General features: G+C 45.4%; 1 protein-coding gene across 1 annotated transcript in view; it reads right to left on the bottom strand.

Moving 5' to 3' along the window:
• The window catches only part of LOC117514895 (interleukin-17 receptor A), a 47,700-nt gene extending 34,999 nt beyond the window's left edge, over nt 1–12,701 (bottom strand). The window contains exons 1-2 of the mRNA XM_034175468.1: nt 12,658–12,701; nt 2,990–3,099 (exon numbers count right to left, since the gene is read on the bottom strand). Of these exons, the coding sequence (XP_034031359.1) occupies nt 2,990–3,099; nt 12,658–12,701 (154 nt within the window). The remainder of the gene's footprint in view (nt 1–2,989; nt 3,100–12,657) is intronic.
• Nucleotides 12,702–14,993: the final 2,292 nt, after the last annotated feature.

The following is a 14,993-nucleotide window of genomic DNA, read 5'->3' as shown; positions in this document are numbered from 1 at the left end:
TGCATTTTGCACACATAAATTCTAAGTAAATTTAAACTTGGTGTATTTTCTTGCTGTTGAAAGTAAAATGTTACTCACTTATCATTCATAAAATTTGCTTCAAAATGTTTCCAAATGTATTAAAGAAAAAGCTTTATGTGGTTCCTTATAAAGGATTCTCATGATGTGAGGCATCACATTTATACCACCTCCAATTTTTTTTTTTTTTTTTTTAATATTTATTTCATTCATTTAAAAGAAAAACAGAAAAGCAAAAAACAAAAGCACCACAATACCAGAATGAAAAGGAGCAGAAAGAAGAACAAGTCTTATGATTTCTGCCCCTTTTAACAATACAATCTTTCAATCTTACAATCTTTATACAGCATCATAGTCAACATTATTTAACAGATTGCATTTCTTTAACTTGTCACATACCACTGACCCATTTCATAAGTATGACCATTAATTAATAGATTACATCACTGACAGGTTACATTTAAACTTAAGACACTCCAAACATTATTAACAGTTTACTTTTTTTTTTTTTGACTTTCTTGCAGCCCACTGACTTACTTCATAGTTTCATACTTACTTAATACATCTAATTTAATATGTTTTTTAAATAATTTAAGCAACCTTAATTCTTTAATTTTTTTATTAAGATTGTTCCATAATTTGACACCATTTACTGCAATACTCCTTTCCTTTACTTTGGTTCTAAATCTTGGTTTTTTAAAAACTTCTATTCCTTTCAATTTATAACTACTTACTCTTTTTTCAAACATATTTTGAATGTTTGTTGGTAAAGTATTTTTATTAACTTGGTACATCGTTTGTAATATTTTCAAATCAACTAAATCATGAAATTTAAGTACCCTATACTTAATAAACAATGGATTAGATGGATCTCTAAAACCACTGTTACTAATCACTTTTAAAGCTCTTTTCTGCAAAATAAATAAAGGTTGTATATAGGTTGTATATGTTGATCCCCAGATTTCTACACAGTAAGTTAAATATGGGACAATCAATGAATTGTACAATGTTAATAAACCATAACTATTTAATGAATATTTTACTTTATGCAAAACAGCAATGGCTTTCGCTATTTTTCCTTTTATGTAATTTATGTGTGACTTCCATGTAAGATCTTCATCAATCATGACTCCTAAAAATTTCATTTCTTTTACCCTTTGTATATCCATTCCATCTATTTGTAATGACACATTATTTTCTTTCGCTCTATCATTAAACAATATGAAATTTGTCTTATTAATATTTAGTGACAATCTGTTTATATCAAACCAGTGTTTAACTTTTTCCAACTCTGTATTTATCACTTGTGCTACTTCCTGTATATCTGATCCAGAGTAAAACAGCGTTGTATCATCAGCAAATAAAATGCTGCCAAGCACATTGGATACATTCACAAAATCATTGATATACAAAATAAACAGTTTGGGTCCAAGTACCGATCCTTGTGGTACTCCATAAATAATGTTACACAATTCTGATTTGGTATTATTTATCTGAACAAACTGTTTTCTATTTTCTAAGTAGCTTTTTACCCACTGATGTGCAACACCTCTTATTCCATATTGTTGTAACTTGTGGAGCAATCTTGAGTGGTCTATAACATCAAAAGCCTTTTTCAGGTCAATAAAAATACTTACAAAATAATCCTTATTATCTATTGTTGTTGATATTTTCTCTATTAGTTCCATAATTGCCATAGCTGTCGAATGTTTTGTTCTGAATCCATACTGAGCATTATTTAAAATATGATGTTTCTCAATAAATTTATCCAATCTTGTTACAAAAACTTTTTCCATAATTTTAGAAAACTGTGGAAGCAATGATACTGGCCTGTAATTAGAAAAATTATGTTTGTCTCCATTTTTATATAATGGGACTACCTTAGCAATTTTCATTTCATCTGGAAAAACCCCAGTTGACAGAGACAGATTACAAATATAAGTAAATGGTTCAATAACAATTTCTATTATACTTTTTACAGTCATCATGTCTAAATCTTCATGGTCAGTTGATCTTTTGCTTACACAGTTTTTTACAATATTTCTTATTTCATCTTTTTCCACATTGTCCAGGAAAATACTATTGACCGTATTTACCAATGTACATAATTTATCTTCTATTATTGGTTTATTTCCCACCAGACTTGACCCTACATTTGAAAAATAATCATTAAACCCATTTGCAACTTCTTTTATATCATATATCTCTTTATTTTCCTTAACAAAGTAATTTGGAATAGTTTCTTTCGTTCCATCACTATCAATCACACTTTTTATAATTTTTATAATTTTTTTACTGATGGACACACATGCATACAAACACGATTTGATCCACCAACTCATCAGTTCACACATAAGCAGCTCTTCCCACCGAGTCTCCTTTATAAGGAGTATTTGGTCCAAGAAATTAGTTTGGTGATAACACTCCAGTTTATACTTACAGCATCTTTCTCAAAATGATTAGGTGACTGTGGCTCAGCTGGTAGAGCCAGTTAACTAAAAGGTTGGTGGTTTGATTACCACTTGTATTTCCAAATCTCCTTGAGCAAGGGAGAAGACAAACTCCTGCATTGAGTGGATAAGAAACATCACTGCACAGTGGTTAAGAATGTGTTGGAACATAATGGAGACTTTCAAAAACCTCTCTTCATGAGGTTTGACTCAGTTTTATAGTAGAGTTTACTGTTTATGTGAGTTACATTTACTGACTAAAGCAAGAGAACACACCAAGTTAAATTTAGTTAAACTTTTTTCTGTATGAAAATTGTTACCAAAGGGTATCTCCCCCCCCCCAACACACACAATAAATTTAAATTTCACTCCACATTTTTCTCAGTGTAGATGGTGGTCAAAGTCAGTGACAGGTATTTTCTGGCGAGGAAATGGATCTGCTCAAAAATGTCAAAGTGTGTGAGTGGATCGTTTATGGGGGAACATCCACCACCGCTTCCTGAGGTGAAGCAGATGAGTGCCTTGTTCCTGCAAGATCTCTTCTTTCCCCAAGTGATCTTCTGCATATCCCACCAGGTGCAGAAAGACCATCTGAAGGCCAAACTCAGCTTGGTGCTCCCTGCCTACAAACCTGGCAAAAGGAAAACCAACATAAAAACAGTGCAGGCAATAGTTGTTAAAGTTTTTTATATTTCAAATTGTGTTTACTTTTATTTAATTTTTGTATTCGATTCATTTATTTATTTTGTTTGGTTGATGAGTGATGATGAGGAATTCGAGCTCTAATGTACACCCCTGGCAAAAATTATGGAATCACCGGCCTCGGAGGATGTTCATTCAGTTGTTTCATTTTGTAGAAAAAAAGCAGATCACAGACATGACACAAAACTAAAGTCATTTAAAATGGCAACTTTCTGGCTTTAAGAAACACTATAAGAAATCAGGAAAAAAAATTGTGGCAGTCAGTAACGGTTACTTTTTTAGACCAAGCAGAGGGAAAAAAATATGTAATCACTCAATTCTGAGGTAAAAATTATGGAATCATGAAAAACAAAAGAATGCTCCAACACATCACTAGTATTTTGTTGCACCACCTCTGGCTTTTATAACAGCTTGCAGTCTCTGAGGCATGGACTTAATGAGTGACAAACAGTACTCTTCATCAATCTGGCTCCAACTTTCTCTGATTGCTGTTGCCAGATCAGCTTTGCAGGTTGGAGCCTTGTCATGGACCATTTTCTTAAACTTCCACCAAAGATTTTCAATTGGATTAAGATCCGGACTATTTGCAGGCCATGACATTGACCCTATGTGTCTTTTTGCAAGGAATGTTTTCACAATTTTTTGCTCTATGGCAAGATGCATTATCATCTTGAAAAATGATTTCATCATCCCCAAACATCCTTGCAATTGATGGGATAAGAAAAGTGTCCAAAATATCAACGTAAACTTGTGCATTTATTGATGATGTAATGACAGCCATCTCCCCAGTGCCTTTACCTGACATACAACCCCATATCATCAATGACTGTGGATTTACATTTTACAATTTACATGTTCTCTTCAGGCAGTCATCTTTATAAATCTCATTGGAACGGCACCAAACAAAAGTTCCAGCATCATCACCTTGCCCAATGCAGATTCGAGATTCATCACTGAATATGACTTTCATCCAGTCATCCACAGGCCACGATTGCTTTTCCTTAGCCCATTGTAACCTTGTTTTTTCTGTTTAGGTGTTAATGATGGCTTTCGTTTAGCTTTTCTGTATGTAAATCCCATTTCCTTTCCTTTCCTTCCTTTAGGCGGTTTCTTACAGTTCGGTCAGAGACGTTGACTCCAGTTTCCTCCCATTTGTTCATTTGTTTTGTTGTGCATTTTCGATTCTTGAGACATATTGCTTTAATTTTTCTGTCTTGACGCTTTGATGTCTTCCTTGGTCTACCAGTATGTTTGCCTTTAACAACCTTCCCATGTTGTTTGTATTTGGTCCAGAGTTTAGACACAGCTGACTGTGAACAACCAACATCTTTTGCAACATTGCGTGATGATTTACCCTCTTTTAAGAGTTTGATAATCCTCTCCTTTGTTTCAACTGACATCTCTCGTGTTGGAGCCATGATTCTTGTCAGTCCACTTGGTGCAACAGCTCTCCAAGGTGTGATCACTCCTTTTTAGATGCAGACTAACGAGCAGAACTGATTTGATGCAGGTCTTAGTTTTGGGAATGAAAATTTACAGGGTGATTCCATAATTTATTCCTCAGAATTGAGTGAGTCCATATTTTTTTTTTCCCTCTGCTTGGTCTAAAAAAGTAACCGTTACTGACTGCCACAATTTTTTTTCTTGATTTCTTATAGTGTTTCTTAAAGCCAGAAAGTTGCCATTTGAAATGACTTTAGGTTTATGTCATGTCTGTGATCTGCTTTTTTTCTACAAAATTGTTGTGTGGGCCGCTGAAGAGGAGGTACTGCTGGCCCACCACCACAAGATGGCGCCCTGCTTGAAGTGCAGGCTTCAAGCACGAGAGGGCGTCGGAGCGACCAGGAGTGACAGCTGTCACTCATCATCCGTACCAGCTGTCACTCATCCACTACTCATCACCACCACCATAAAGGCCGGACTGCAACTCCACCTCCCCGCCGAGAAACCAGCTACCATTCAGGTAACTTCTCTGCTGACTTAACACTGACTAATAGTCTGAACTTCTTTGCAGCCGTTTTCCTGTGGTGTGTCCTTATCTGTGGGATTGGCGTTTGGTGTGATCAGCGACGGCTTCGCTTCACACCCCAACCAGATAAGTGGTTAGACAGGAGCTGCACGAGTGTGTGATTGGAGGTGGAGGTTTTCCCTCCTAACTGTATACAGACTGTGGGATTACTGAATGTGCGAACTCACACTCATCAGGACTGTCTCTGTTCTCTGCCAGCAGTACCGGGTCTGACTGCTGAAGACAGCGGCCACCTGGGGCGCAGGGCTTGGCGGCTCCGGTGTTCTTCAGTTCCGTTGGTGGTGGAAGCTGTGTGGGATCCAGCTCTTCTCTCGCCAGGCGTCTTCTATCGTCGAGCCTGCCCACACGTCACCTGGTGTATGATTGACAGTCACCATATTGTTATTGTCTGTACGTTGTTGTGCGATTCACAACATTAAATTGTTACTTTTGGCTTATCCATTGTCCATTCATTAACGCCCCCTGTTGTGGGTCCGTGTCACGACACTTTCACAACAGGATTTCTCGGCCAGCGTCATGGATCCCGAGGGGCGTCAACCATTGGTTGAACAGCCAATCGAAGAGCGAGGTGCACAGGCGCCAGCAGGAGGCGTGTTGGGTGAGCTGCAGCACATCTTAACCGCCTTTACCACTCGGTTGGACTTAGTTACCGAGCAGAGCAGTGTTCTCAATCGTAGGATGGAGGCTCTCACCGCCCAGGTGGAAGCGCATGCTCAGGGCGCTGCTGCAACACCTCCTCCTGCTGACCGTGTGCCAGAAACAGACATTCCGCTGGTCGTTCAACGAACCCCCCCACTTTCCCCTGAAGCATACATAAGCCCTCCGGAGCCGTACGGAGGCTGTGTGGAGACGTGCGCGGACTTCTTGATGCAGTGCTTGCTCATCTTTTCACAGCGTCCCGTCATGTACGTGTCAGACGCTAGCCGGGTGGCTTACGTTATAAATTTGCTTCGAGGGGAGGCACGCGCCTGGGCTACGGCGCTCTGGGAGCAGAATTCACGGCTCCTAACCTTTTATACTGAGTTTGTGAGGGAGTTCCGACAGGTGTTCGACCACCCTCATAGAGGCGAGACCGCTTCAAGTGTGCTGCTGTCGATATGGCAGGGGCGTCGGAGCGCAGCAAAGTATGCAGTCGACTTCCGCATCGCGGCAGCGCGAGCCGGCTGGAATGCTGTTGCGCTTCGCGCCGCCTTTGTAAACGGACTGTCTCTGGTCCTTAAGGAGCACCTGGTGGCGAAGGACGAGCCGCGGGATTTAGATGGGCTTATCGACCTGGTTATACTGTTAGACAACCGATTAACAGAACACCGACGAGCGAGACGAAGGGCGTGGTCAGGCACAAGCCGTTCCTCTTCCGCCCGGGTCCGAAAGGGAGCCGACTTCCCCACGCTCCGCTGCCAGGGCTCTCCATGTGACGACAGCTCCCCCTGCTGACGTTGCTAGGGAAACGAGCAGGGCCAAAAAGCGATAAGATCAGAGACAAAGGAGGCTGATCCGTGGAGACTGTTTTCTCTGCAGCTCTACCGAGCACACACAAAGAGAATGCCCCAAACGGTCAAAACAGCAGCACTCGTCCTTAGAGACTGGGCTAAGGGTGGGTCACAACACCCACGTGGGGAGACCCCGACGATCTGCACGTATCCCAGTCACGATCCTGAGTGGGGATCTAACCCTTCACGCCCCAGCACTGGTGGACACGGGGTCAGAGGGGAATCTGCTGGATAGCAGATGAGCAAAGGAGGTTGGGCTCCCTCTAGTGGCCATACCGTCACCATTGTTGGTGCGGGCACTAGATGGCACCCTTCTTCCACTAATCACACACCAGACACAGCCAGTGACATTGGTGGTGTCTGGGAATCACAGGGAGGAGATTGTGTTTTATGTAACACCTTCTACCTCCTGAGTGATTTTGGGTTTTCCATGGGTGTTAAAACACAATCCCCGGATTGATTGGTCGTCTGGGGTTGTGGTTCAGTGGAGCGAAACCTGCCACCGGGAGTGTTTAGGATCCTCGGTTCCACCCGGTGTGACAGCTAAGGAGGAGGTTTTAGTCCCCCCAATCTGGCGGCGGTGCCAGCCGAGTACCACGACCTTGCTGACATCTTCAGCAAGGATCTGGCACTCACGCTGCCCCCGCACCGTCCGTACGATTGTGCCATTGATTTGATACCGGGCGCTGAGTACCCGTCCAGTAGGCTGTACAACCTCTCACGTCCGGAACGCGAATCAATGGAGACCTACATCCGGGACTCGTTAGCTGCCGGGTTGATCCGGAACTCCACCTCCCCGATGGGTGCTGGTTTCTTTTTTGTGGGTAAGAAGGACGGCGGACTCCGTCCATGCATTGATTACAAAGGGCTGAACGAGATCACGGTTCTCAACCGATACCAGTTACCTCTGTTGGATTCAGTGTTCACGCCCTTGCATGGAGCCCAAATTTTCACGAAATTGGATTTTAGGAATGCTTATCACCTGGTTCGGATCCGGGAGGGAGACGAGTGGAAGACGGCATTTAACACCCCGTTAGGTCACTTTGAGTACCTGGTCATGCCGTTCGGCCTCACCAATGCGCCCGCGACGTTCCAAGCATTGGTCTTGCGGGACTTCCTGCATCGGTTTGTCTTCGTATATCTAGACGATATACTCATCTTTTCTCCGGATCCTGAGACCCATGTCAAGCATGTACGTCAGGTCCTACAGCGGTTGCTGGAGAACCGGCTGTTTGTGAAGGGCGAGAAGTGTGAGTTTTACCGCACTTCTTTGTCTTTCCTGGGGTTCATAATCTCCTCCAACTCCGTCGCCCCTGATCCGGCCAAGGTTGCGGCAGTGAGAGATTGGCCCCAACTAACGAACCGTAGGAAACTACAACAGTTCCTCGGTTTTGCAAATTTCTACCGGAGGTTCATCAAGGGCTACAGTCAGGTAGTTAGCCCCCTGACAGCCCTGACCTCCACAAAAGTCCCCTTCACCTGGTCGGATCGGTGCGAAGCCGCGTTTAGGGAGTTGAAACGCCGGTTCTCGACTGCACCGGTTCTGGTGCAGCCCGATCCCAAGCGCCAGTTCGTAGTTGAAGTGGACGCCTCTGACTCAGGGATAGGAGCCGTGCTATCCCAGAGCGGGGAGTCTGACAAGGTTCTCCATCCATGTGCCTACTTTTCCCACCGGTTGACCCCAGCTGAACGGAACTATGACGTGGGCAATCGGGAACTTCTTGCGGTGAAGGAGGCTCTTGAGGAGTGGAGACACCTGTTGGAGGGAGCATCGGTACCATTTACGGTTTTCACGGACCATCGGAACCTGGAGTACATCCGGACCGCGAAGCGTCTGAACCCCAGGCAAGCCCGCTGGTCGCTGTTCTTCGGGTGTTTTGACTTCTGGATCACCTACCGCCCCGGGACAAAAAACCAACGATCTGACGCCCTGTCCCGGGTGCATGAAGAGGAGGTCAAGACCGAGCCGTCAGACCCCCCTGACACCATCATCCCCGAGTCCACTGTCGTGGCCACCCTTACCTGGGATGTGGAGAAGACCGTCCGGGAGGCCCTGACACGGAGCCTGGACCCGGGGACAGGTCCAAAGGACACGTTGTACGTCCCACCAGAGGCCAGGGCTGCGGTCCTTGACTTCTGTCACGGTTCCAAGCTCTCCTGTCATCCAGGGGTGCGACGGACCGTGGCAGTGGTCCGGCAGCGCTTCTGGTGGGCGTCTATGGAAGCCGACGTCCGGGAGTATGTCCAGGCCTGCACCACCTGTGCCAGGGGCAAAGCCGACCACCACAAGGCCCAAGGCCTCCTCCAGCCTCTGCCCGTGCCTCGTCGCCCCTGGTCTCATATTGGCCTGGACTTTGTCACGGGCCTCCCGCCGTCCCAGGGCAACACCACCATCTTAACGATAGTGGACCGGTTCTCCAAGGCGGCCCACTTAGTGGCCCTCCCGAAGCTCCCGACGGCCCAGGAGACTGCAGACCTCCTGGTCCACCACGTCCTGCATCTGCATGGGATTCCATCAGACATTGTCTCGGATCATGGTCCTCAGTTCTCCTCCCAGGTCTGGAGGAGTTTCTGCAGGGAACTGGGGGCCACCATCAGTCTCTCGTCTGGGTACCACCCCCAGACGAACGGGCAGGCAGAGCGGACAAACCAGGAACTGGAGCAGGCCCTCCGCTGCGTGACCTCCACGCACCCGACGGCCTGGAGTGACCATCTGGCCTGGATCGAGTATGCTCATAATAGCCAAGTCTCATCTGCCACCGGCCTCTCCCCGTTTGAGGTGTGTTTGCGGTACCAGCCCCCATTGTTTCCACTGGTGGAGGGAGAGGTCAGGCTGCCCTCGGTCGAGGCCCATCTGAGGAAGTGCCGTCGGGTGTGGCATACTGCCCGCTCTGCCCTGCTCAGAGCCCGGACGAGGGCTAAGGCCCATGCAGACAGCCGGCGTTCCCCGGCCCCTGCATACCAGCCCGGGCAGGAGGTCTGGCTATCCACTAAGGACATCCCCCTGCAGGTGGAATCCCACAAACTCAAGGACAGGTACATCGGACCTTTTCCCATCCTCAAAGTCCTCAGTCCGGCCGCAGTGAAGCTGAAGCTGCCAGCTTCACTGCGGATACACCCCGTGTTTCATGTGTCAAGACTCAAGCCCTGCCATACCTCACCACTGTGTGCCCCGGGACCAGCGCTGCCTCCTGCCCGGATCATTGACGGGAGCCCGCATGGACGGTACGCCGGCTCCTGGACGTCCGTCGAAAGGGCCGGGGGTTCCAGTATCTGGTGGACTGGGAGGGTTATGGCCCCGAAGAGCACTCCTGGGTGAAGAGGAGCTTCATCCTGGACCCGGCCCTCCTGGCCGACTTCTACACCCGTCACCCGGACAACCCTGGTCAGGCGCCAGGAGGCGCCCGTTGAGGGGGGGTCCTGTTGTGTGGGCCGCTGAAGAGGAGGTACTGCTGGCCCACCACCACAAGATGGCGCCCTGCTTGAAGTGCGGGCTTCAAGCACAAGAGGGCGTCGGAGCAACCAGGAGTGACAGCTGTCACTCATCATCCATACCAGCTGTCACTCATCCACTACTCATCACAACCAACATAAAGGCCGGACTGCAACTCCACCTCCCCGCCGAGAAACCAGCTACCATTCAGGTAACTTCTCTGCTGACTTAACACTGACTAATAGTCTGAACTTCTTTGCAGCCATTTTCCTGTGGTGTGTCCTTATCTGTGGGATTGGTGTTTGGTGTGATCAGCGACGGCTTCGCTTCACACCCCAACCAGATAAGTGGTTAGACAGGAGCTGCACGAGTGTGTGATTGGAGGTGGAGGTTTTCCCTCCTAACTGTATACAGACTGTGGGATTACTGAGTGTGTGAACTCACACTCATCAGGACTGTCTCTGTTCTCTGCCAGCAGTACCGGGTCTGACTGCTGAAGACAGCGGCCACCTGGGGCGCAGGGCTTGGCGGCTCCGGTGTTCTTCAGCTCCGTTGGTGGTAGAAGCTGTGTGGGATCCGGCTCTTCTCTCGCCAGGCGTCTTCTATCGTCGAGCCTGCCCACACGTCACCTGGTGTATGATTGACAGTCACCATATTGTTATTGTCTGTACGTCGTTGTGCGATTCACAACATTAAATTGTTACTTTTGGCTTATCCATTGTCCGTTCATTAACGCCCCCTGTTGTGGGTCCGTGTCACGACACTTTCACAAAAAAAAATTAAACAATGAATGAACATCCTCTGAGGCCAGTGATTCCATAATTTTTGCCAGGGGTTGTACATCCCTAAGTCTACATCACATACACATAGGGTGACCAGATGTCCCACTTTGTGGCTCAAACTGAGATGGTTTCTGGTGTTGTTATTGACAGTCAGGCTTCAGTTTTGAAATGCGTGCCTGACTGTCAATAACACCAGAAACCATCTCAGTTTGAGCCACAAAGTGAGACATCTGGTCCCCCTACGTACACATGGTGTGATCACGCATATGTGTACCTGAATTTTGTGCCATTTGTATACTGCTAAAAAAATGTAAATAAAATAAATGAACACTTTGAAAACACATCAGATCTCAATGGAAAACAAAATCATGCTGGATAGCTTTCTTGATATGGACTTGGGAATGTGTTAGGAATGAAAGGATGCCACATTGTTTTTTGTTTTGTTTTGAGCATGATCTTTTTTCATTAAAAAACAAAACACCAGCACATCGCTAACAAAGTGTAAACATAATAAAGGCACAATCAAATAGGTAAATGTGCCACAACTGTCAGCTGGGATTGCCACGTCGATCACAACTGTGGTCTTCTTTCCCTTGTCAACCACCATTATGTCTGTTTGGTTGGCCAACAGCTGCTTGTCTGTCTGGAATTTGAAGTCCCACATGACCTTAGCCCTGTTGTTCTCAACCACCTTTGATGGTGTCTCCAATTGCAACTTGGGGACTTCTAATCTGTATGCGTATGATATGACAGCGTGGATAACCCCTGTCTGTGGTGCTGACGCATGTGTGGACTTCTCATCTTATTTATATCATTTTGTTGCTTGATTTTTTATTTTCTGTTTCTTCAGCTTCATAAAACTTTGCAAAACCATATAATTGCTAGAATGGCCTAAGCACTGGGTCACCCCAGTGAGTCTGGTCTGCTTGAGGTTTCTTCCTCAATATCATCAGAGGGAGTTTTTCCTTACCACTGTCACCTGTGTGCTCGCTCAAGGGAGTTGGTAAGGTTAGACCTTACTTGTGTGAAGTGCCATGAGGCAGCTTTGTTGTGATTTGGCACTGTATGTATAAATGAAATAAATTGAAACTGAATTGAAGTGTGGCACAGTTGTTCCTGTACACGATTCCTGACACTTGATTGTGCCTCTCAGTGAACGCTGTCCCAGCTTGCATCTTGCTACTATGTGGGTCCTGTCGGCTGTGGTAGATTCCTGCCTCTATGGATCTGGTGCTTAGGGCTTGTTCTTGTGCTGCCGTGATCAGAGCCTCTGTGCTGTCCTTTAGGCTGGCCTTTTCTAGCCACTAGTAGGTCTTCTTTATGTCAGCCACTTCCTCTATCTGTTGATGGTACATCCCATGATGGTGCTTTGTCTTCCATGACGTCTCCTCCTTTTGTTCCTTATCACCATCTGTCATCAGCCGCCTGAGACATTCTTGCAGCAGCTGATTTTGGGGGGCCATTTTTCCGATGTATTCATGAATGCACCTCATCTCATTCTGGATTGTGGCTCTGACACTCACTAATCCTCATCCTCCCTCCTTGTGTTGCTCATAGAGCGTTAGGGTACTGGATTTGGGTGGAAACCTCCGTGTTTTGTGAGGGGTTTTTGTGTCTTGACATCAGTGGCATCTATCTCCTCCCGTGGCCAAACTTATTATCCCAGCTGGGTATCTGATGACTGGAAGGGCATATGTATTGTGGCTCCGATCTTATTCCTACCATTGACCTGGCTTCTCAGCACCTGTCTTACCTTGTGGAGGTGTTTGGCTGTGGCTGACCTTCTTGCATCTTCATCGTGGTCCCGATCGGCTTGTGGGATTCCCAAGGACTTGTGGCTGTCCTATGTCCCCTATCCGGATCACCTTATGTCTCTTTGCCACCATTCGCCCACACTTATCCAATCCGAATGACATACAGATATTTACACTGTAGATCCTGATGAGGTTGATCAGTGAGTCAATGTCTCACTCACTCTTGGCATACAGCTTAAAGTTATCCATGTACAGGAGGTGGCTGATGGTTACGCCACTCCTGAAACAATATCCGTAGCCACTCTTTGTGATGAGTTGGCTAAGAGGGTTGAGGCCGACACAGAACAGCAGCAGGGACAGGACATCACCTTGGTATATCCCACACTTGATGGTGACTTGTGCAATTGCCTTGGAGTTGAAGAGTCTGACAGTAATGATGATCATGCACCTGAGCATGGAGAGCCTGATGATGATGCAGCTGAAGATGAAGAGTCTGATCATGATGTGGCTGAAGATGAACAGTATGATGATGATGTGGCTAAAGATGAAGAGTCTGATGACAATGATGATGTGGCTGAAGATGAAGAGTCTGATGATGTGATGTGGCTGAAGATGAAGAGCCTGATGATGATGATGATGATGCACCTGAAGATGAAGAGTCTGATGATGATGTGGCTGAAGGTGAAGCATCCGATGGTGATGATGTGGCAGAAGATGAAGAGTCTGATGACGATGATGATAATGATGCAGTTGAAGGTGAAGAGTCTGAGGATGATGATGTGACTGAAGATGAAAAGTCTGATGATGAACATGTGGCTGAAGATGAAGAGGCTGATGATGAAAATGCAGATGAAGATGGAGCACAACTTAATGCTTTCAATAATGACTAAGCTCAAGAAGGCTGAAGGCATCAAAATGTCTGGTTTGTATGTCTTGTTGTTTACTTAAGAAGCAACATATATGTGCCATTAATTGTAAGCATGGTGCATTGTACAGCCACCAACCACACACAGACACAGGGTGACCGAAGAAGTTCAACCAGGTCCTTTCTGGGTCCTTGTTTTCAGTCCGGGGAAATGATGATCAGTATCTGTACGCGGTTGCTCTTTAACCCTACCAATCAAGACTCGAGGAAGGGTTCCATACTTGTAGTAAATTAAACACAGTGATTCTATCTGCACATAGGTGCAGAAAAGCCCACACCTGTTACAGTGATCCAGAGTGAAATGATGGAGAAGCCTAAGGGTTTGTGTAAACCCTAAAAAAAAAAAAAAAAAAAAAAAAAAAATTAAAATTTCTTTGTTTTTAAACAACAGAAAAAGCACCAAACTGTTATCAGATCATTGCGTTCAACTTTACTAAACTATGGGGAGAATTCATTGTATTGATATGGACTAAATATTAATGCAAAGTCGCGCTATCTCTTTAAATTAAATGAAATATGAATCAAATATGTACAGTATAACTGAAAGTGTACTTATTGATCAAATACAGCAGCCTGTTCTACACACGCAGGCGCACGCGGCTCGTTCAGCCATTGTGAACACACACGCGCAGCTGAGTGGACACACACTCATCACTCGGAGTGCCTGTTCTACATGCATACATGCGTGCTCTGTCATATGAGACACAGATGAGAGGTCAGTTTAGCGCGGGGAATGTGAGGACAAGCGAAGATTTGATTGCGTGGGTGGGTGACAGCTCCAATGTAGTGCCGTCTGACACCAGTCTGTGTCACCTGACTGTTGACTGAAATATGTTTGGGCTGCATGCTGCAGGTGAGGCAGTCCGGATGCGTTCAGACACAGCTGACCATGCCTCTTTTCCTCTCGACTGCATCGGATCATGGCAATATTTGCTGCGTCGGTATGGTTCTTGCTAAGTGTGACAGGGTTTTATATGGAGCTAAATCAAGGCCAAAAGTTTTGTAATCTGAAAATAAAAAAAAAAATTGAAAAAATAAATTTTGAAACTTAAAATTCAATGTTTGTTCTTGAATTTTAGAATCATTTAAAAAGTATTATCAAAATAAAAATAAGTGTAAGATATATATTTTCAGTTTAAATAAATTTTTGATTCAGCTCTAATTTTTTTCATCAAATAATTTTTTTTCATTCATATTTCTTTTTTTCACTTTCAGATCTTATTTTTTCAGTTTCAAACTTTTGGCCCCGTTCTGGCGTGGGAGGGTGTGGCTTCGATTGAGAGGGGCGTGGAATTGTGAGTGACAGGAGAGCAATCAGTCCTCACATGATGTTACTTTCAGGAAACCACCCCCGCCCCCCTCTGCGCGTGACGTAGCAAAGCGAGCAAAGTGAATAAAACAGACGTTAGT

This window comes from Thalassophryne amazonica, chromosome 8 (assembly GCF_902500255.1).
Source record: "Thalassophryne amazonica chromosome 8, fThaAma1.1, whole genome shotgun sequence".
Classification (NCBI taxonomy): Eukaryota; Metazoa; Chordata; class Actinopteri; order Batrachoidiformes; family Batrachoididae; genus Thalassophryne; species Thalassophryne amazonica.
Note: the sequence above shows the minus strand (reverse complement) of the source record. Positions and strands in the feature narration are given on the sequence as shown.